The sequence below is a fragment of the Pongo pygmaeus genome, chromosome 17, assembly GCF_028885625.2.
Source record: "Pongo pygmaeus isolate AG05252 chromosome 17, NHGRI_mPonPyg2-v2.0_pri, whole genome shotgun sequence".
NCBI lineage: Eukaryota > Metazoa > Chordata > Mammalia > Primates > Hominidae > Pongo > Pongo pygmaeus.
The window spans coordinates 28,155,996-28,178,177 of record NC_072390.2 but is presented as its reverse complement, the minus strand read 5'-3'; the positions used below and the strand labels follow the sequence as shown (position 1 = coordinate 28,178,177).

The following is a 22,182-nucleotide window of genomic DNA, read 5'->3' as shown; positions in this document are numbered from 1 at the left end:
TGGTCTCGGACTCCTAACCTCAGGTGATCAACCTGCCTCGGCCTCCCAAAGTCCTGGCATTACATGTGTGGGCCACCACACCCGGCCTATTGTTCTTGATGAGAACTCAGATTAGCCAGGAAAAGAGTACCATTCTTTAAAAATTCCCAGTAAGGTTTAACATTAATTTTAAAACATGAAATATCGATTTTTCTCAATGATTCTATGAAATAACAATTATGCATCAAAACTCCAAAACCACACTTAACTATGCATTTAAAAATAAACACATAGAATTTATATTTAATTTTGAAAATGTGTTGAAGCCAGTGGATGCAGAGTACCTCTCACACCAAGCTCCTGAGTAGCCCGGGGCACACCGGTCACAGACCACTTCATCTCCATCACTGAGGTGGCAGGTGGGGCTGAAACTGTCAAAACATTAGAAATGAACAAAATTTTCCAATGGATGAAGCCGAATTTCTAAATATTTAAAATGCTTAATTTCTACTACTCCTGTGCTTACAGACTTTCACTGATACCTCCTTAGCTCAGAATCCAGGGCCTCTGGTCACCCAGCCCACCCTGTGAGCCTCAACCCCTCACCGACTCCTGGTCCCATGATCCAGGCACTGACACTCACTCCTCACTCCCTGCTCCCTACTCCTCTCATTCCCAGCCCACAGCGTGCCTGCTTCTCCCGCTGTCTGCCTGGGTTAACCCAGCTCAGCCTCAGTGCCCAACTCAGCTGACGCTTCCTCTAGGAGGCCTGCTCAGGTGCTCCTAGGATGCTGGGTTCCCCACCTCGAGTTCCCTGGCACTGACTTCCCACCTTAGAGCCCTGTCCATATCGCGGCAAAAGTGAGCTCGCTCAAACACAAAGTGGTCAGGAGGCTCTCGCACCTCTCCGGGGACCCCCTGCTAACTGATGCCCCTTCCAACCCTATTCCTAAACCTTGAGGAGCCTGTGCTGGGTGGATGACAGTACCCACCCCCAATTTCATCATGAGTAACCCTGACTGCATCCTTTTTATATACTGGAATTTCAAATAAAAACCCCTGGGGGAATTCTTTTGAGACTGGGTGGAGGAAGAGTTCTAAAAGTCAGCGAGAGACAGAGGCTTTTAAGCTGCTGGCCTGTGGGATGCACTTGCCCCAGCGTGGCTATAAGGCCTTGCGTGGTACATCTGCTTCCACCTCCCTCCATGCCTTCTGTTCCATGGCCTGCTGCAATTCCTCAAATGGGCGATGCCTGTTCCTGCTGCCATGCCATGGCACGCCCAGCTCCATCTGCCTAGAACGCCCGTCTATGCTGCCTGTGGAACTCCTTCTCCTGCAAATCTGAGATAAGAGCTTCCTGAACCCACCTAGGTAGGCTGGACACTGCTCTCCCTCCACCCCACCATCTGGTGGACAGGCCTCACTACAGTCACGACCACACTGAGTCCCCTAGGGCCCATGGCCAGGTGAGAACAGTTTGCTATTCAGAACACCTGCTATAAAACTCAGGACACAGTAGGTACTCCATAAATATCTGTTGAATCAATGAATGGATTTAGTCTATTCTTGTTTAGCCTCATACATACATATTTTGGTCATTAGATCAAAAACTCCCTAAGTCGAGGGACAGTGTTTTACTCCTTTCTGTATCCCTCTACCTCCTAGCCCACTGGTAAGTAGACAATATATACTTGTGAAACAACTGATGACCAAGAGGAACCAAGAGGGAAAATGGCGTGCATAGGTCCTTGCTGGCACACACCTCTTCTTGCCTGCTTTAATATGCCGAACTTTGGTTTACAAGAAAATAAGCCACCCTTCTGTCTTTAATCCAAATCAGTTGTCACTGGGCAAAATTCACACACTTATTACACACAAAGTCTTGCTCTGAAGTCATTAGTACGCATCTGGGTGGGAATCCTGGCCATGCTGGCAGGAACCGCTGATGAGGTCTGAGGCTTACTTGTTGGAGGCTATGGTGAGAGGGCAGGCGCAGGGCTGGCAGTCCCCAGGTGTCCCTCGGGAAGGCTCCCCGTAGAAGCCGGGCAAGCACTGCTCACAGTGGTCGCCGGTGGTGTTGTGCGCACATGCCTAGGAACATGCACCAGAAGAATCAGCTCAGGTTGTCTTAAAGGATTTTCAGATTTATCTATAAGCAACTTGAAGTCCAAGTGGAAAAAAAAAGACAAAATGCTAAAACCAGTCACCAAACTCTGAGCTATATGAGGAAGGCCTCCTGTTTTCAGATTAATATCAGCAGGTGTAATTTGTATAAATGAGGAACCTGAGAGCTTTCCCTCTGACTGATGAGCACAGACAAGGGCAGGAGGTGGAGGATCAAGCTTTTGCAAACATGACAGCAAGTGCTGCTTCGGCCAGAACCTTCCGACTGCTACCTCTAAGGGGAATTCTGATGAAGAGTGGGATATGCACATGGTCTCACAGTGTCCTCCTCCAACTGTTTTTTAGTTGCAAAAGGAAAGAATTGTTCACATATAGTGGAAAAATTGACCAATACCTTGCCTGTGTAATCAGAATTAACATCACCAGTGAGGGCCAGACAGACACTGGGACTCCCATTGGCAGTGCTCTGAGAGACTCATCCTTGACAAAGTATTCCGGCCTGAATAATCCATGAGAAACAAAAGAAGGGCCCAGAACCAAGGACATTCTCTTTTTAAAAAAATGATTATACTCGGCCAGGTGCGGTGGCTCATGCCTGTAATCCCAGCACTCTGGGAGGCCGAGGCGGGTGGATCGCGAGGTCAGGAGATCAACACCACCCTGGCTAACACGGTGAAACGCTGTCTCTACTAAAGATACAAAAAATTAGCTGGGCGTGGTGGCGGGTGCCTGTAGTCCCAGCTACTCGGGAGGCTGAGGCAGGAGAATGGCGTGAACCTGGGAGATGGAGCTTGCAATCAGCCGAGATGGCACCACTGCCTGGGCGACAGAGCAAGACTCCGTCTCAAAAAAACAAAAAAAAAGATTATATTATTCAAAATGCCAATAGCATAAAATACAAAGAAAGGCAGTAGAAACATTTCCTATTAAAAGCCTAAGGAGACACGATGATAAAATTCAACATCTGATCCTAGATGGGGGCCTGTGCTGGAGGGAAGGATGCTATACAGGACATAATTGGGTCAACTGACAAAACTGAGAAACAGGTGATAGGTTAGAAAAAGTAGAGTATCAGCGTTACATTTACTTAAGTTGATAAGTGTACTATGGTTATACAAGAAACGAGCCTTATTCTTGCAATATACACACCAAAATGGCAATTGTCTATGCAACCTATTCTCAAGGAGTTTAGAAAAACATATTAAATTAGATAGGTAGACAGATAATGATATTAATAAGGCAAATGGGGAAAATGGCAACAACACGGGAGTCTAGATAAATGGCAGGTGTTCTACTTACCATTCTTATTCTTACAAATCTTGGGTAAATTCCTAATTATTTCCAAATAAAGAGGTGGGTGTTTTTTTTTTTTTTTTGTGGGGAATGAAAATAACTAGACATGAGCAACAACAACAACAACAACAAAAAAGCGATCCACAATCAGGAAAAACAAACAAGCCCCAGTCATTAGAAACATGCCCACAAATCACAGAGATGATGGAATTGGCAGGCTTTTAAAACACTGTTATAGGCCAGGCGCGGTGGTTCACGCCTGTAATCCCAGCACTTTGGGAGGCCGAGGTGGGTGGATCACCTGAGGTCAGGAGTTTGAGACCAGCCTGGCCAACAGGGAGAAACTCCATCTTTACTAAAAATACAAAAATTAGCCAGGCGTGGTGGTGTGCACCTGTAATCTCAGCTACTTAGGAGGCTGAGGTGGGAGAATTGCTTGAACCTGGGAGGCAGAGGTTGCAGTGAGCCAAGATCACATGACTGCACTCCAGCCTGGGCAACAGAGAGAGACTGCATCTCAAAACAAAAACAAAAAAGCTATTATAAGCATGCTCAAAGACTTGAAGGAAACATAAACACTGTGAAAAGAGAAATGCAAGATATAAAGTAGGACCAAGTGGAACTTCTAGAACTAGAAGCTACCATATCCAAAATGAAGTACTGAACAGGTGGGCATCACATCAGCTTCAATATTGTAGGAGAAAAGATGAGTGAATTTGAAGGCAACAATAGAAATGCAAACTTTAGGAAAATACAAAAGATCCCAGCCTCTATCATCTGTGGATCAATGTTACATGCAATTAGATTGGAGCGGGAAGCTGAAAAGCTATTTGGTCAAGACTTTTCATAACTTGATAGCTACAAACTCACAAATTCTAGAAGCTCAATGAACCCCCAGCATAAAGAAATACACACCAAGGCACAGTCAAAGTGTTCAAACCCAGGGACACAGAGACCCTCCTAACAGCAGGCAGAGAAAAAAGGCAGAATAACACACAGAAATAAGCAGATGACCACCAACTTCTCACTTGAAGTCATGTAAGCCACAAGGCAACAGAACAATTTTAAAGTACTGAAAGAGAAATCTGTAAAAATCAATTTCAAAACTGAAGGCAAGCCTTTTTCAGACAAAAGAGAGTTAAGAGAATCTGTCAACCAGCAGATCTGCACTACAGAAAGGCTAACAATCCAGGCTGTAGAAAGGTGGTACCCACTAGATGAAATCATAGATTTATACCAGCGAATGAAGAGCACTGGTAACAGTACATACATGAAAAAATATGAAAAACTTTCCCCCCCTCATTTAAAACATTCTAAAAGAAAGTGCGGTCGGTGGTTAGGAGGTGTGCAGGAGCAAAGGGGAGGGGTGCGGAGGTCGGCACTGGGGCCAGGACCAGGCAGCACTGACCCCCGGGCAGCTACAGACTTGAAGGGAGCGGGGCTTGTTCTGCACATGTGTGTGGCTGCTCCTCTTGGTGTGCACCTCAGCTCCCATTTCCCCGTGTCCCCTTCTCCTACAGCCACTCATTTTACATACTTTTATTGGTCATTTTTCATCTAGCAATTTAGTATTTTCAGTTTCTAAACCATATACATTTCCATCATTCCTCAGGTTGATGAAAGTTTTCCCATATACTACATTTAATCTGGAATTGCAAGCATTTGTATTACATCCATTTTACTCCAGGGTTTCACCAGTTTTACTTAGGGTTATCCTAGACCAGAGCATCTAAACTGGAATATGAATCTATTAATAAGTGCACCTGGGTTACCTGTAGACTCTGGTTCAGGGGATCTGAGGTGGGGCCTGAGTTTCTGCACTTCTAGCAAGCTCCCAGATGATGCCCACACTGCTGGTCCTCAGACAACAGAGTCTTAGACCCTTTTTGCCTTCCCATTGAAGGGGTGGCCTGCCTCTCCACACCTGTGGGTATTTCTAGTCGGGTGGGATGAGAGACGGAGAAAAGAAATAAGACACAGAGACAAAGTATAAAGAAACAACAGTGGGTCCACGGGACCAGCACTCAGCACACCAAGGACCTGCACCGGCACTGGCCTCTGAGTTCCTTCAGTTTTTATTGATTATTATTTTCATTATTTCAGCAAAAAGGAATGTAGTAAGAGAGCAGGGTGATAATAAGGAGAAGGTCAACAAAATACATGTGAGCAAAAGAGTCTATATCATGATTAAGTTCAAGAGAAAGTACTATGCCTGGACGTGCACGTAGGCCAGATTTATGTTTCTCTCCACCTAAACATCTCAGTGGAGTAAAGAATAACAAGGCAGTATTACTGCAAACATGTCTCGCCTCCTGCTACAAGGCAGCTTTTCTTCTATCTCAGAGTTGAACACATGTACAATCGGGTTTTACATCGAGACATTCAGTTCCTAGGGGCAAGCAGGAGACAGTGGCCTTCCTCCATCTCAACTGCAAGAGGCTTTCCTCTTTTACTAATCCACCTCAGCACAGACCCTTTACGGGTGTCGGGCTGGGGGACAGTCAGGTCTTTCTCATCCTACGAGGCCATATTTCAGACTATCACATGGGGAGAAACCTTAGACAATACCTTGCTTTCAAAGGCAGAGGTCCTTGCGGCTTTCTACAGTGCATTGTGCCCCTGGTTTATTGAGACTAGAGAATGGCAATGACCTTTTCCAAGTATACTGCTTGTAAATATTTTGTTAACAAGGCACGTCCTGCACAGCCGTAGGTCTCTTAAACCTTGATTTTATACAACACATGTTTTTGTGAGCTCCAAGTTGGGTCAAAGTTGCTGGGGCAAAGTGGCTGGCGCAAAGCTACAAATTAACAACATCTCAGCAAAGCAACTGTATAAAGTACAGGTCTTTTTCAAAATGGAGTCTCTTATGTCTTTCCTTTCTACATAGACACAGTGACAGTCTGATCTCTTTCTTTTCCCTACATTTCTCCTTTTTCTTTTTGACAAAACTGCCATCGTCATCATGGCCTGTTCTTGCTGGTCGCTGTTTCTTTGGAGCTGCTGGATACACCTGTAGACTAACAATAGAAAGGACAGACATACAAGGATTAATATAAAATTTGCAATAGTGGAATTTCTAATAGTTTTAATTTAAGTGACAGGGTTAAGATTTGTGAGGCTATTAACAGCTTTTACTATTGCCTCAGTTTCTGGCACCAGATTTAACTGGGCTTTTGATGTTTCAAAAATTTGTTCTTTTAATTTAGAAATATCTAAGGTAAGATTATCTTCTTTTCTTTGTAGATGGCGTCTAACTATGTCCTAGTGATGTTCAGATTCATTACAGACTTGAGGTGTAATACAAAAATCTGATGTATTCTAGTCACACTGTAGCTGAAAAAGATATTCTAAGCTTATGAGCCTATCTCTTATCTAAATACAGTTTGTCTAAGATCATTAATTTGATTTGCTAATTTTTGATCTATTTGAGTCTAAGAATTCCACAATTTTGAGGAATTCTTTTGCCAATTATTCACATATTCTGCAGTTTGAACAGAGGAGTGTAAAGCAATTCCAGCAGCCGCAGCAGTAGCTGTGACTGCAATAAGACTTATAATCACTGCAATTAAAGTAAAAATGAATCTTTTAGATCTGGTTAGAACTCTTTTTAATACTTCTGTTAAGATATGTACGGATGGAGAAGCTTCTTACGGTCGGTCCATGGACACAGGGATCTACACACCTTCTTTTGCCTTTACTAACAGAATACGATGCTGCCAATTAAAAGTTGAATCAATGCAAGTAAACAATCTACAATTTTTACAGGTTATAGTTTGGGAATTTGGTTTAATAACTATGTTTCTTACAACTAGCATATAAGGGGGTTTTACACAACTTTGCAAAGGAATTGTCAGATTGGAATTTAGGTTAATAGTATAATATGGCTTATGATTTCTTGTTCTTATAACTTGATTTCTAGACTAAATTCTAATGTGGTATGAGACCACAGTAAGCTTCTATAATTCTGGGTGTTCAGGACTAACAACGGGACTAACTAACTTTGGTCGGGGTGACAAAATCTTTTGTTCACTTCATTTCTATGGATAGGGTGATTCTAGCCTTCTATAAACTTGGTCTAGTTTTTTAGTTAAATTACTATTATAGGCCGGATTAGTGGGCCAGACAGATGGAGCCTGTGAACATGAGTGGGTCTGGCCTATACAATCATAATATAACTGGCCTCGAGGGGCCTAGTCTATAATAGTTCTAAATTTATTGTTTTGTAGTACCACTGCAGTATCAGCCACACATTTTTCTTAAACTAGGACTTCAGGGTCTTTTGATTTTTTTGGAATTTCTTTGGGGCATAATTTCTTTTTAGGCTTAAATTTTAATGATCTTTGATAGGAAGAATTCTGTAAATTATTCATTTGTGACCTGAATGACATTCTACTTATCATATGATAAGTAAATTCACTGGTGTCACTGACAGTAGGTACTTCTACTAACGTCGGGCGGCAGATGAAGGGGTGGCCTGCCTCTCCACACCTGTGGGTATTTCTAGTCGGGTGGGATGAGAGACGGAGAAAAGAAATAAGACACAGAGACAAAGTATAAAGAAACAACAGTGGGTCCACGGGACCGGCATTCAGCACACCAAGGACCTGCACCGGCACTGGCCTCTGAGTTCCTTCAGTTTTTATTGATTATTATTTTCATTATTTCAGCAAAAAGGAATGTAGTAAGAGAGCAAGGTGATAATAAGGAGAAGGTCAACAAAATACATGTGAGCAAAAGAATCTATATCATGATTAAGTTCAAGGGAAAGTACTATGCCTGGACGTGCACGTAGGCCAGATTTATGTTTCTCTCCACCTAAACATCTCAGTGAAGTAAAGAATAACAAGGCAGTATTACTGCAAACATGTCTCGCCTCCTGCTACAAGGCAGCTTTTCTTCTATCTCAGAGTTGAACACATGTACAATCAGGTTTTACATCGAGACATTCAGTTCCTAGGGGCAAGCAGGAGACAGTGGTCTTCCTCCATCTCAACTGCAAGAGGCTTTCCTCTTTTACTAATCCACCTCAGCACAGACCCTTTACGGGTGTCGGGCTGGGGGACAGTCAGGTCTTTCTCATCCTACGAGGCCATATTTCAGACTATCACATGGGGAGAAACCTTAGACAATACCTTGCTTTCAAAGGCAGAGGTCCTTGCGGCTTTCTACAGTGCATTGTGCCCCTGGTTTATTGAGACTAAAGAATGGCAATGACCTTTTCCAAGTATACTGCTTGTAAATATTTTGTTAACAAGGCACGTCCTGCACAGCCGTAGGTCCCTTAATCTTTGATTTTATACAACACATGTTTTTGTGAGCTCCAAGTTAAGTCAAAGTTGCTAGGTCAAAGTTGCTAAGGCAAAGTGGCTGAGGCAAAGCTACAAATTAACAACATCTCAGCAAAGCAATTGTTTAAAGTACAAGTCTTTTTCAAAATAGAGTCTCTTATGTCTTTCCTTTCCACATAGACACAGTGACAGTCTGATCTCTCTTTCTTTTCCCTACACCCATCCTTCATAGGACCTTGGGTTTGATAATGAATCCAAATTAATTCAAGATGCAACTGGTCTTAGTAAAAGGTTACATGGTTGAGCTAAAAGTATTCTGCAGAGTAACTGCAATTTCATTTTTAAAATATTTGATAATGCTCATTTGGAACATGTTTATGGTATGTTTTCTTTGATCAAGGAGTCATTGTGCTTTCTTTCTTTTCGGGGAAACTAGTATGCAGTTCTGTTGAAAAATCCACTGAGGGTCTGTTTCAGTGTTTTTTCAGGCGTGTGCCACCAGCCCTTTATCTGACTGTCCCTGTTGGTGGATCTGGTACGTGAAGGAATGAGACTGTTCCTCTCCTTGGGGAGGAAAAACATCTCTTGATTGAAAAAAGAAAGACATGAGGGCCCAAGACATGCACAATTTACTGTGATGCCATTCTCTTTTCTAAATCATGCCAAGCTGCAAGGAAAATAAATAGGCTTCTCCTTTGAATAAAGAGCTAAGAGAGCTCAGAGAGAAAAACAGGGGCTCTAAGAGCAACTGGAACCTCGTCTCTAATGAACTGTAGATAAAGAATTAACTCCTGGAAGCTAGATAGTTATATGCAAGGCCCAGGGCTATGAACAACTACACAAAAGGAAGAATTCAAGGTTTCTTTTTACAATAGATTAGAAAAAAAAAAAACAAAACAGCAAGGTTAGATTTAACAGATATATGATGCTACCACGTTTTTTGTATTTCCTTAAATTCTAATTTAAATTTTTATTATTTTTGCCCTCTCAAACATTAATTGTTTAAGAAGGGAAAAATAGTAACTTTAGAGTGGAAAAACCTAGCAGACATCACCTAATTCAAGTGACCCAGATTAACATCCCCAGGAAGAAGACACAATGATATCATATCTGCTCGCAATGAGAGGGCACAGCACCTCCACGTCTTCTGGTCAAAAATGTGTAACCTCAACCTAGTCACAGGAAAGCATCAGACAAGCCCCGGCTGGGGGACATTCCACAGAATGCCCAGGGCTCTTCAAAAGTGTCCTAGTCATGAAGGACAAGGAAGTCTGAGGAACTTTCCTAGACGAGAGGAGACTAAAAAGGCAAAGTCACTGAATGGTGTGGGGTCCCGGGTTTGATCCTACAAAAAAAAGGAGCATGAGTGAAAAACTGACGAAATCAGAATGTGGTGCGCAGTGTAGTTCATCTCATCGTGCTACTTCTTCATTCTGATAACTCCACTCTGGTTATGCAAGATGGTAGCACTAGGGGATGCTGGGGGAAGGTTACTTCAGAACTCTCTGTACTTCTGTAACTCTTTTATAGCTCTTCTGTTAAGTCTAAAATTATTTCCAAAACATGTTTAAAGGTATAAAATTATTATTTATTAAAATTAAAGCTTTAAGGCCAGTTGCTATTTAGCATTATCACTTTAATATGAATATATATTTGTAAACATATATTAATGGAAGCATGAGAAATCTACTCTTTCAGCCTAGCTACAAAAGACATAAGTGGCAGAACCACAGCCTGCTGTATCCCCCACCCCACCCCACCCCAAATGCTGGCAGGAGGCCTTGCAAACCCAAATGGCAAAGGAAAGGACGTGAAAAAAAGCAACCACCTCATCAAGCGGTTGGAAGCTTTGCACCTGAGGAAAGCAATCCTGGAGGGACTGAGTCTGACTGTAAACCACCCCTTCATGCAATTCCTACAGAAGCTTTACTTACAGAACAAAGGGCAAAACGAAAGCTTTACTTACAGAATAAAGAAAAATTAAGTTCTAATTCTAGAGACAGTCAGCCATCCTGGACATCATTCTGAGATCTTCTCCCTGGGTCTGGTAATTAATTTTCCCCGACTCTGTGACTCAGTCAATCTCTTTTGGAAAAAACATGAACATTTCCCTGCCACGCGACCAGGGTACAGCTGATCAGCATATGCAGTCACTCCACATCTGAGGATCAAACCCATGAGACCCCAGAGTGTGGCCTGGCTTCAGGGCATAGGGCCTAGAAGAATTCCTGATTGAAGTTAAGAAACAAGTCTTGCCCCACACCTGCCCCAAAGTTCATTCTCAAGATTAACTACCTATTTCTTAAGCCCTGTTTCAACTCATATTGCATGAAAGAAGTACCTGTTTGATTAATTTATCCCAACTAACTATAAAGCATGGTACATAAGTGAGTGTGGTTATACTTTATTCTTCTTCTTAGGATATATTATGTAATATCATGATTAAAAAAAAATACTAGCATTGTCTGTGGCCTCAGCTACTTGGAGGGTTGAGGTGGGAGGACCATTTGAGCCCAGAAGGTCCAGGGCTACAGTAAGCAGTGTTGGTGCCACCGCACTCCAGCCTGGGTGACAAGGTAAGACCCTGTCTCAAATAAATAAATAAATAAATAAATAAATAAATAAATAAATGTTAGCACTGTCATCTAAAGAGCCTATCCTTTGTATTTAATAAGCAGACAACATTTTCTACCTTTCTATTGCTTTATAGTCTCAGCAAATAAAAACAATTACTTCATATTATTCTAATAAAAAGAACTATAATGAAATTGTATATCCCTTTTCCACTATTACCAAAGTAACTTTTTTCAAAAAAAAAAAAACAAAAAACAGGGGGGAAACATTTCATGACATGAGCTTAAATCTGTAAATTTTCTTTGGGGTCTATGAGGTCAGGGTTATTCCGTGGAGGAAACACTTTAAAAAAATCACTTGTACACAGCAAATGGCTCTGAATTGAGGAGGAGAGGGCACCTGAGCTACAGTGAGAGACTCACAATGCAAACGCCGTGAACGTCACACTCAGCTGCATGGCCGTGGCATTCGCAGGCTTGACAAATTCCTCCAAAGAGTATTCCATCCACGCGGTAATAGCCAGAGAGGCACAACTGCAAGAGAAGGGAAAGTCACCCTCCTTCCACTACGTTACAAAAAGAAACTGCTCAGTTGCCCATGAGTACAGAAATGTCTTTTTTCTTAAACATCCTAGCTGAGGCATCATTTACATGCTACACAATTCACCCATTTTAAGTGTACAATTCAATGACTTTTAGTAAAAACCTTACCGAGCTGTGCAACCATCACTATAATCCAGTTCCTTATTTCTTTTTAAAGGTAGAAACACACACACAAAAACATAATGGTTGTGCAATAAGTCTTACGGCCTATTCTTGTTATGGTATTCATATCAATACGTTTGTCCAAGTGATTTCAAAATATTTTTAGCAACAGATTACTTTCATTGAGGATTCCAAGTGCATTTTCATATATTTTACATGGAAGGTGGGGCCCACCAAAGTAAAATAGCCAGGGGCCATAAAAGGTCTCAAAATAGGGCTGGCTTGTCTAAAGCTACCCAGGTCACATGCTGGTGATATGTAAATGTTCAGATATGATCAAGTTCCATCCTCCTTAGAAACACAGTCAATGGCATGGGTATCGCAAGTTTCTTGTTGACTAAGGCAGGAAGGCAGCACTAAGTCAGAATATTGTCCGGTGCTCCAGCCCATTCCTGGTGGAGGAATCTGATTTTTTTAAACAATGTGACTTCTAATATTTCTATTGCCCAAAAAAGACTGAGCCAAACATTGGGCTGCTAAAGCTAAAAATCAAATGTTTGCCATGACATCCCCTTCAGTGCACTGTTTTCCCCTTAGGAAGAAACGAAAGGAAAAAGACAGGAAGAGAGAAGCGTCACCTCACAGGAGGTCCCTGTGTAGCCTTGTGGACATTCACAGTGCTCCACATCAGCGGCCACCACCAGGTCAATGGCATTAGGGCTGGCTATGTCCAGAGAGACGGACTCCAACCTACAAACAGACAGATTGTTATGTGACTCACACGCTCGCAAATACATCTCACATTTCAATGAAGATGGGCTCCTAAAAGATTTAAATCCAGCCGGGCGCGGTGGCTCACACCTGTAATCCCAGCACTTTGGGAGGCCAAGGTGGGCAGATCACGAGGTCAGGAGATGGAGACCATCCTGGTTAATATGGTGAAATTATTAAAAATACAAAATTAGCCGGGCATGGTGGCATGTGCCTGTAGTCCCAGCTACCCGGGAGGCTGAGGCAGGAGAATCGCTTGAACCTGGGAGGCAGAGCTTGCAGTGAGCTGAGATCGCGCCACTGCACTCCAGCCTGGGTGATAAAGGGAGACTCTGTCTCAAAAAAAAAAAAAAAAGGATTTAAATCCAATAAAAGGGTGATGTGATTTTTGTAAATAACTAAAGGTCTTTCACAACAATATATTCTCTGGGAGCCATCATTATTCCCTGGAAATGCCTTCAATGTTTGGTACAAAGTCGTGCTGCTACCCATAGATGACTGTGGGAAAGGTCTGGTGTTGCCCATTTGGAGTTGAAGCACCTCAGAAAAATTAATCCATTCAATTATCACAAATAGAAAGATTACCCTTAAATGTGTCATGCTATGTTTGTGTTAGATGCATACAACTTTTTTTTTTTTTTGAGACAAAGTCTCGTTGTGCTGCCCCAGCTGGAGTGCAGTGCCTTAACCTCAGCTCACTGCAACGTGCACCTCCTGGGTTCAAATGATTCTCATGCCTCAGCCTCCTGAATAGCTGGGACTACAGGCATGCGCCACCACGCCTGGCTAATTTTTTGTATTTTTAGTAGAGATGGGGTTTCACCATGTTGGCCAGGCTGGTCTCAAACTCCTGACCTCATGCGATCCACCTGCCTCGGCCTCCCAAAGTGCTGGGATTACAGGCATGAGCCACCATGCCCAGCCTAGCTGCATACAACTTTTATGCTTGGCACGGCATTGCCAGAAATTGTCCTCCTGAAAGTAACAAAATGACCAACGATGGATACGTTCACTTAAATGGACTGAGTAAAAGCTAAGACCATTAACATTAGGATGGTGAGAACCAGGTGCAACATGGTCCAGATAATCGCTAACTCATCGTGCATTTCCCAGAAACCCTCTTTGAAAGTTTCTCATCCTAATGTCAAGTCTGTCTTCTACTGGATACACTTGATGTGGACAACTGTTCTTACGTTTTCAAACTTAATAATTTTTAAGACAGCCAGTTCCTTTAGCTGTGTCCTTAATATAATGAATGTAAAATACGTTGAGCTTTAAATATATATGAATGAATAAACATAAAATTGAAGTACCTTCACCATAAGTTTTTCCTCCATTTTCAATACATACCTGTAAAGAGCCATTTTTGCAGAATTGTAGTTGGCTCTGATCAAAAGATGTGTCACATTGGCAAGGACAGTCATCAGCTGGTCACGATCAATCTGCATTTTGCTGTGAAAATCTCGGAAGTTTTCAGGCACAAGTCTAACCACATTTGTGTACTCTTCATAAGGCTGCAATGACAGACCCTCAGCCTGCGTGCTTAAAGTGAGTCCGTTTCCCTAACATTTAAAAACAAGAGAAAATACATTTGTCATTCAATTTAAAGATAAAATAAAAAAATAAAATAAAATTTTGTATTCAGCAACGTGGTTTTTCATTTGTGCCTCGCTTCTTGTGGCAAACATGTAATGGTGAGTACAGCTCTTGGCCCAGAATTATCAGAGAAAAGGTGTTTCATTGTATTCTTTTTAGAGGGGTTCTGGTAATAAACTGAACAGCTGTGTACTTCGCTGGGATCTTGGAAAAGAAAGAAAGTCATGCAGTTGCCCACAGCTTTTATCAAAGCAACCCATCTGACACCTCTAATCTTTAACTAAAGTACAGAAGTAGAAAAAGTATGTAAACATAGCTCCAGCTTTTCATCAAATTGCTGTTAACAAAAGTGATTTACCGTGTGCGGTCTGCAATTGTTCAGGCTGGAGATGGAGGTGAAGATAGCTCCAGGTGAAAGGACATGAGAGACAAGAACCTGGAGCGGTTTCTGCCCAAACGTGCCCCAGACCCTGGGACATTACCACTTGGGGAGTCCTCCTGACTGAGCTGGATCTTTTTATGGAGACTGAGGATGTGGGGATAGGGACAGAGGCTGAGGACAAGAATGGCAACACGTCTACTGTCCTCAGACTGCCAAGGACTGCCTAATCCATTCATCTGAGAGGCAAAGTGGCACAGGGAAGAAGAGACTTAAAAGAGAAGATTCAAGGTCAGAGCAAAAATTTGTCTTCTTTTTACTTAATTTTTTTTTTTTTTTTTTTTTTTAGAGATAGGCTCTCTCTCTGTCACCCAGGTTGGAGCGCAGTGGTGCAATCACAGCTCACTATAACTTTGAACTCCTGGGCTCAAGCGATCCTCCTGCCTCAGCCTCCTGAGTATCTGGGATTACAGGCATGTGCCATGGTGCCTGGCTAATATTTTTTGAGAGACGGAGTCTCACTTTGTTGCCCAGACTGGTCTCAAACTCCTGGCCTCAAACAATCCTCCTGTCTCAGCCTCCCAAAGCACTTACATTATAAGCATGAGCCACCAAGCCCAGCTCCCTTTCTTTTTAAATGTGAAAAGATGGGTACACCCTGGGGATGAAGAGAAGAGTGGTGGTTGCTGTCCTGAGGCAACCCCAGAAATGGGCTCAAAGACAGATTCTCACACTCACCGTCTCAGTAGTCCCCACACAAGTCCAGGGTCTGCTGAATGGCCACCTGGCCACCAGCTCCTTGCTGGGATGTCCTCACCTAGTCACTTTCGGTCATAAACCAGCAGCCCACTAACCCCTAAGCTCTATAGCAGAATCAAAGCAAAAACAATCACCTTAATGATGACGTCAGCATGCGACATGAGGTTACTGTCTACCGTCTCTACTGGAATATCGTAAGACACCGTGTATTTCAGGAATCCACCAAACGCAGTCAGCTGAAATGTTTAAGCGAGAATGAACACGAAAGGGGAAGACAATCACAGCAACAATCAAGTAAGAGGAAGTGGTCACTGGGATCCATCTGCAAACAACTAGGCTACAACTATCCCCTTGACCATGACAGACAAGGAAATTGACATTAAAGGCAGTGAAAGGGGAGTATATTTATAAACATTTTGGTTAATCAATATCACTAACATGCAGGACATTGTTTGAAAGCACAGAAGAAAAATGTACTCTTTGTTAGAGACCACAAGGCAAATTACTACAAACTTTTATTAATCACACAATAGATATTTACTTCGCTTAAGTAATTTAGGGGATGAAGAGTTTGACCCATGTCTACAATCTCCACATTTTCATTTCAGCATCCTCCTCGTAGGACACCAAAGAACATGTCTGATTTGCTAGTTAGAGAAAGGACTAAAGGTGTTTCTTCTGATGAGATGTCCTTCAATATAAAATAAAGATTTTCTTTCTGATGGGTGTATGACAGCAATATATTGTTCAGAACCCAACTTTGCACCATAAAATTGGAGAAGTGATATCAAGAGAAAAAAAATCATTGAACTCTGTTGATAAAATCATATAAATAGAGCATATGTTCTAGGATTATAATTTGATGAAAAAAACAATAATTTTCAAAAATAAATACTCCTTAAAAATATACAAAAGAAGCTTTAAAATGAAAATATAATCATCAGATTAAATAGAAGCATACCAAGCTACAAGACTACACTAGCATGCCTGTATGCCATTACTTTAAAACAAAACAAAACAAAAAAACCCGGGAAGGTAAGCAGGGAGCTATAATAATTGAGATGCATTCTTGGGAATAAATTTTCATATCAATAAGAATCTGGAGAGATGCGGCATAACTGGGGAGGGGGAATGGGAACACATCACTGCAAGGAAGGCCCAAGCCTACAAACCAACCTCCACATTGCAGAATCACCAGTTTGCATTTTCTTGAAATATAACAAAAGCAGAAAGTATTCCATCTGTTCCTGAATGTGAGCTTCAGATGAGCACAGCCTGCCATGGTACTCAAAGTGAGGGAGCAGCACAGCAGTCCCATTGCCGGAACCTTCCCTGGGTTGTTTTTTGTATGCCAGGCCCTCCACTAAGCCATGGAGGCTCTAAGCTGAGCCTATGGCAAACTAAACAAAGCGGGAATGTGATGAACACTTCATAAACAAGTGATCCAGGGACCCAGAAAGTTTATCTCAGAGAAGGGGATGAGACTTTACCAAACACACTTCTCAGGAACCAGACCAGAAGAGCAGAAGTTCTTATTTGAATAATACAACATAAAGTCTAACAAGGCTAGAAAACCTTCTTTGTATCATCAGATGCAAGTACAGGCTATGAAATGCTGTCTGACACTCAGATGCCCTATGAGACCACCTAAAATGCAGGCAGCGCAAGTTCTTTCTCAGTGTTCCCTGAGATCTTCATCTGAGACATCGCTACCTGCAGGGTCACACGCACCTTATTTCCAAGGTAGGCCTTGGGGGCCGCCCAGTAGTACTTGAGAGCCAGCCTCTGCATGACCGCGGTGTTGTTGATGCTGACCTGATGGCGCCTGCCTAGTGCATCTTGCTGAGACAGGATCTTCCTGGGACTGATCAAGTCGGTGACCAGCCACCCGGACATATCGTTTACCTTAAAAACAAATTCAAGAATTTTGAAGTATGAAATAGAACTTACCTTAGATTTCACCCACTGCAGCAGTAATATTTTCACAATGAAGAAATGGGCCAGAAAGCTTCTCTAGGGACGGCATTAACATAACACCTGTGGCTGCTGAACCTCGTGACCCTTGACCCTTCCACTTGTAAAGGACCAGGAGGACCTGAGAACAAGTCTCACTACCCCAAATCCAGATCCAGTATAAGCAAATAAATGAGCAAAACCATAAAGGCTATGGGTATAGATTTTAGATTTAAAACAACAAAGAACATCATAAATGCATTCAGTAAAATGTCTCTTGCTAACTCTGACTCCCTCTTCTTCGTTGCCCCCTGCTTTTTACCCAAATGCTGAAAAATGTACAAAGATAACCTCTAGATCTTATACTCCCAACGTGTCACCGACATAGAGGTGATGGTACCCCCCCCAGCGTGATGGCCACAGCAGTCACTGCTGGGTAAGTCCCTACCGAGCAGCTCCTCCCTTGCCTGCAGCCATCACACCATCTCCACCTCTCCTAGCCACCACTGGACACCCCTGTTGAACCCATCACCCCAGAACTCCCCGTTCCAGAAACAACTTGGCCTGCATTCATAAACCCTGCACCATGTGCCGCTGTTCCCACCCTTGCCACTGGAGGGCCTCCTACTCCTTAGCCTCTTTGAGCTGGAAAATCCCCAAGGCCCCAAGGCCCGCTGGGCTCCCAGGCCTGAGAGCAGCAGGGGCGGGCGGAGGGAGAGCCGACCTCCCCACCCAATCCATTTCCCCACAGAAGAAATTGAAACAAGACGTGTTCTCTAGTGCCACATCATCCTGTTTTTTCTATAGAGAAATGTGTGTGGGAGTAAGCAAATGACCTACAAAGAAACTTGAGAGGCAGACGGCTGCCTTTGACCCACGTCAGTATCATTGCATAGGGATGAGGGTGGTGTCACAGGGGAAGTCATCCTCATTTCCTCCTCACACAGCTCGTGCCAAGCTTGTGCAATACGACCTGCTCGTTAAATCCCGCCTCGCAGATGGCGCCTCCCACCTGACCAACAGGCCAAGAGAGGCTGCTGCAGACATCAGAAACGCCAAAGCAGAAGCACTCGGAGCAGCCCCGGGGGTTTTTTTCCTTCAAGTTATAGAATCCTGGCTTGCAGCGATCACAGGCCTTCCCCTCAACGTTTTCCTGTAAGTTAGGGTAAAAGATTAGCTTTTGAAAACAATGTGTCTGTCCAGAGAGAATAAAATGACATTAACAAGATAGGTGTTCGGTGACCCACAGAGACAGGTGAATAAATGTCCAAAGTAAAGGTGAGGCCTCATAAAGTCAATATTTCCAGAATAGAGATTTTGAATTATATATAATTTGATTTTGTACTCAAGAACAAGGCTGGAGATCTCAGAACTTGGTCATTCCATTTAAATTGTTTTGTTTTGTTTTGTTTTAAATCTTTCATTTTTTACTGATCTTTCCAGCATTTCAAAATCTGAAGAGAGCTATAGAATTTTCTCTTATTCATAAATGCTCAAGATTATTTCCAGTAGTATATAACATGTGCCTAAGACTGCACAGGTGGGAATAAGCACATAGGTACAATGGAATGTCCTATGAATTATGAAGAAATTGTTATTAATATTGTAAGGCCAAATAAAACCCTTCACCACATTAATGCATTTCTTATGACTATTCAACTCCTTTTTAAGAGAAACTCAAAGTAGCATATCTGCATTTAACTGGTGTTCTCAGAAATTTAATGTTAATCTGGTTCTCTTCCGAATACAAAGCTGGAAAAGAATACCATAGAATTAAGCTAGGGGTCAATAGCATCTCTTTTGCAACTACTCAACTCAGCCTTTATTGGTTGAACATAATCATAGAAAATACATAAGCAAATGGATACAGCTCTGTTCCAATAAAACTTTATTCACAAAACAAGCAGTGTGTCAGATTTGGCCCACGAGCCATAGTTTACCAAGTCCTGGTTTAAAGAAAGAAAACAGAGATAAGGCCCACAGAGGGAGGTGGGAATATAAAGGTATGCAGTGTTTGGTGTCCTCTAAGAAGTCACAGAAATGCCTCTGGAATACATGACCATTACCAGAGGTAAAAAAAAAGCAAGCCAGATGCCCATGTAAGTCCAAGCATATATAATACAGCCAACTCGGTGTGGTTCGGAGAGAAGGGGCAAGGGGAGTTCTGCTAAAACCTTACCACTTTGCTCAAGAACTGATCATTGGAGCCAATGGAAAACACTCCTTTTCCAGAGAAGCTCAAAGGAAGCTCAGGGATGTCTCTGACCTCCCCACTTACCTTACAAACACAGGGCCCTGTGCAGGGCTCATCACTGGCACTACCCGCTGGGTTGCACCCACAGGAGACACAGGTCGGGTAATCCTTATAGCCAAGTTGGCAGCGATCACATTTTTCTCCTGCATAGCCTTCCTTACATGGGCACTGACCCGGCCACTTCCCTAGAAAGACAACAATGGCAATGGCAATGACCCAACATGAAGGCAAAAGAGGTTTAAAGCAGGAGTTGGCAAACGTTTTCTGTAAAGGGTCAGAGGGTGTCTATTTTAGGCTTTTTGGCCTCAGAGTCTCATTTGCAGCTGCTCAGCTCAGCCATTATTGTTCGAACACAGCCATAGAGAATACACAGGCAAATGGCTATATCTCCGTTCCAATAAAACTTTATTCATAAGAACAGACAGTGTGCTGGATTTGGCCCATGGGCCATAGTTTGCCAATTCCTTGTTTAAAGAAAGAAAACAGAGATGAAACCCGTGGAGGGAGCTGGGAATATAAAATGGTAGAGTGACTTTGGAAAACCCTTTGACACTTCTTCAAAATGTTAAACATAGAGTTACCATAAGATCCAGCAATTGCACTCCTAAGTAAACACCCAATAAAATGAAAACATACACCCACAAAAGTCCCTAGTAGCATTATTTGTAATAGCCCCAAAGTAGAAACAATTCAAATGTTCATCAACTGATGAATGGACATATAAAACATGGTATGTCCATACCATGAAATATTATTTGGTAATAAAAAGGGATGAAATACTGATACATGCTACAGCACGGATGACCTTGAAAACATTATACTAAATGAAAGAAGCCAGTCACCAAAAAACCAACATATATGGTTCCATTTCTATATAATGTTCAGAATAGGTAAATCTGCAAAGAAGCAGCTAATTAATGATTGCCAGGGGCCGGGAGAAGGGGCTGGAGGAAAGTAAGAAGTGACAGCTAGTTTGTAAGGGGCTTCTTTATGGGATGATGAAAATGTTCGGCACTCAGATTGTAGTGATGGTTGCACCAATACACCAAAACAATGAATTATAGACTTCAAACGGGAAAACTGTATCGTTGTAAATTATAAAACTGTTTTGTAAAAAAAAAAAAGCACAGAGGCAAGTGGCAGAGAGCAGCAAGCACTATCTTTGCTTTTAATGTCAGCTTTGAAACCTTCGGGCTGTGTCATCTCGGCCACGTTTCTTAACTGCTCTGAGCTACAGTTTCCTTGCTTGTAAAGTGGGTTAAGTAATTTCTATCTGCTATGGTTGAAAAGGTTAAATGATATTTTTTTAAATGAACTCAATTGAGGGTAAATGTCACCACCACTATCACCATCGTCATCTTCATTATTATCATCATCATCATCATCCCCTCACCAGTTGCACGTAAGAATCAATTCAGTTGGGTAATTTACCCTCCCCATTGCTGGGGGGCCTATCCATCCCTACTGGTTGATATCCATTTTAACTGCCAGTGGCTGAGAACTTGATGGGGTCACAAGAGTCTTTGAGCAGACGCAACCTATTCAGGAGACTCTGGTATTTGCAAGTCAATTTGCCAGTTTTTGAAACGGAAAGAAAGAACTCTGACATTTACCAAGTTAACGGGAGGACTTGCTTGCTCTGTGAGATGATGTATGCAAAAGCCCTCCGAATGTCTTCTAAAAGCTAAGCAGAGCAATGGCTATTTACTGTGTTCCACACATGGCTTTAAAATGAGCCTTATTTCTTCTTCATCAAATGCTCAATTATCTGCTCAAATGTCATTTCATCACCCCAACATTGTCACCTCATTACCCCATCTCCTTCCATTCATGAGTCCTAATTTTGCTTTATGTCCATGACACTACCTCTCGACCTGGCATTATATTACCCATGTACTTGTTTGTTCAGTGTTTTTGTGAGCAAGGATTTGACTACCTTGTTAAGTACACATTCCCAGGTCCTCAAAAACTGCCTGACACATAGTAGGTGCTTGATACCTACTTGGTGAACGAAAGAATCAATAATCATGTTACCAACTGGCTATATAATGGTAATAGGTCCAGTATGTGCAAATCTTCCACACACACACAAAATCAACTACAAGCACAAAAGTGAATCAAGTACTTACCATTGTGTAAGTCAGAATGGAGGTCATCCTTAATACAGACAGAACTGAGGGACCCCACGGGGTCACAGTTACAGGGGCGGCAAGGCTCATCCTCATAAGGAGACACCTGAAAGGCAGAGGTTGCTCTGGATTCTCTTACTAGAAATAACAGCAATGTTGGCAATAGTATAAATAAGAAGGTATTGGCTTTTTACTCAAGATGGGACTATTACGATGATTTTGTGCATGGGGGTGGGGGTTAGGTTTGAGGAAGATAAGGTGATCTCAAGCCAGGAAGCCCAAACATCTTTTTGATGGTGGCAGTAGTTAGTACCATTAGCGAAGTGCCATCTTTTTCTATTATCCCTGCTATCCAGCCCTCCTCGCTCTGCTGTCT

The 22,182-nt window shown here is 42.4% G+C and overlaps 1 protein-coding gene across 2 annotated transcripts in view; it reads right to left on the bottom strand.

The window, feature by feature from the left end:
* The window catches only part of LAMA1 (laminin subunit alpha 1), a 180,859-nt gene that overhangs the window by 81,971 nt on the left and 76,706 nt on the right, over positions 1–22,182 (bottom strand). For both annotated transcript variants that reach the window (XM_054461177.2, XM_054461178.2), the window contains exons 9-18: positions 21,807–21,912; positions 19,702–19,862; positions 18,436–18,576; positions 17,202–17,375; positions 15,605–15,706; positions 14,087–14,298; positions 12,604–12,715; positions 11,684–11,794; positions 1,943–2,070; positions 324–410 (exon numbers count right to left, since the gene is read on the bottom strand). In XM_054461177.2, the coding sequence (XP_054317152.2) occupies positions 324–410; positions 1,943–2,070; positions 11,684–11,794; positions 12,604–12,715; positions 14,087–14,298; positions 15,605–15,706; positions 17,202–17,375; positions 18,436–18,576; positions 19,702–19,862; positions 21,807–21,912 (1,334 nt within the window). The remainder of the gene's footprint in view (positions 1–323; positions 411–1,942; positions 2,071–11,683; positions 11,795–12,603; positions 12,716–14,086; positions 14,299–15,604; positions 15,707–17,201; positions 17,376–18,435; positions 18,577–19,701; positions 19,863–21,806; positions 21,913–22,182) is intronic.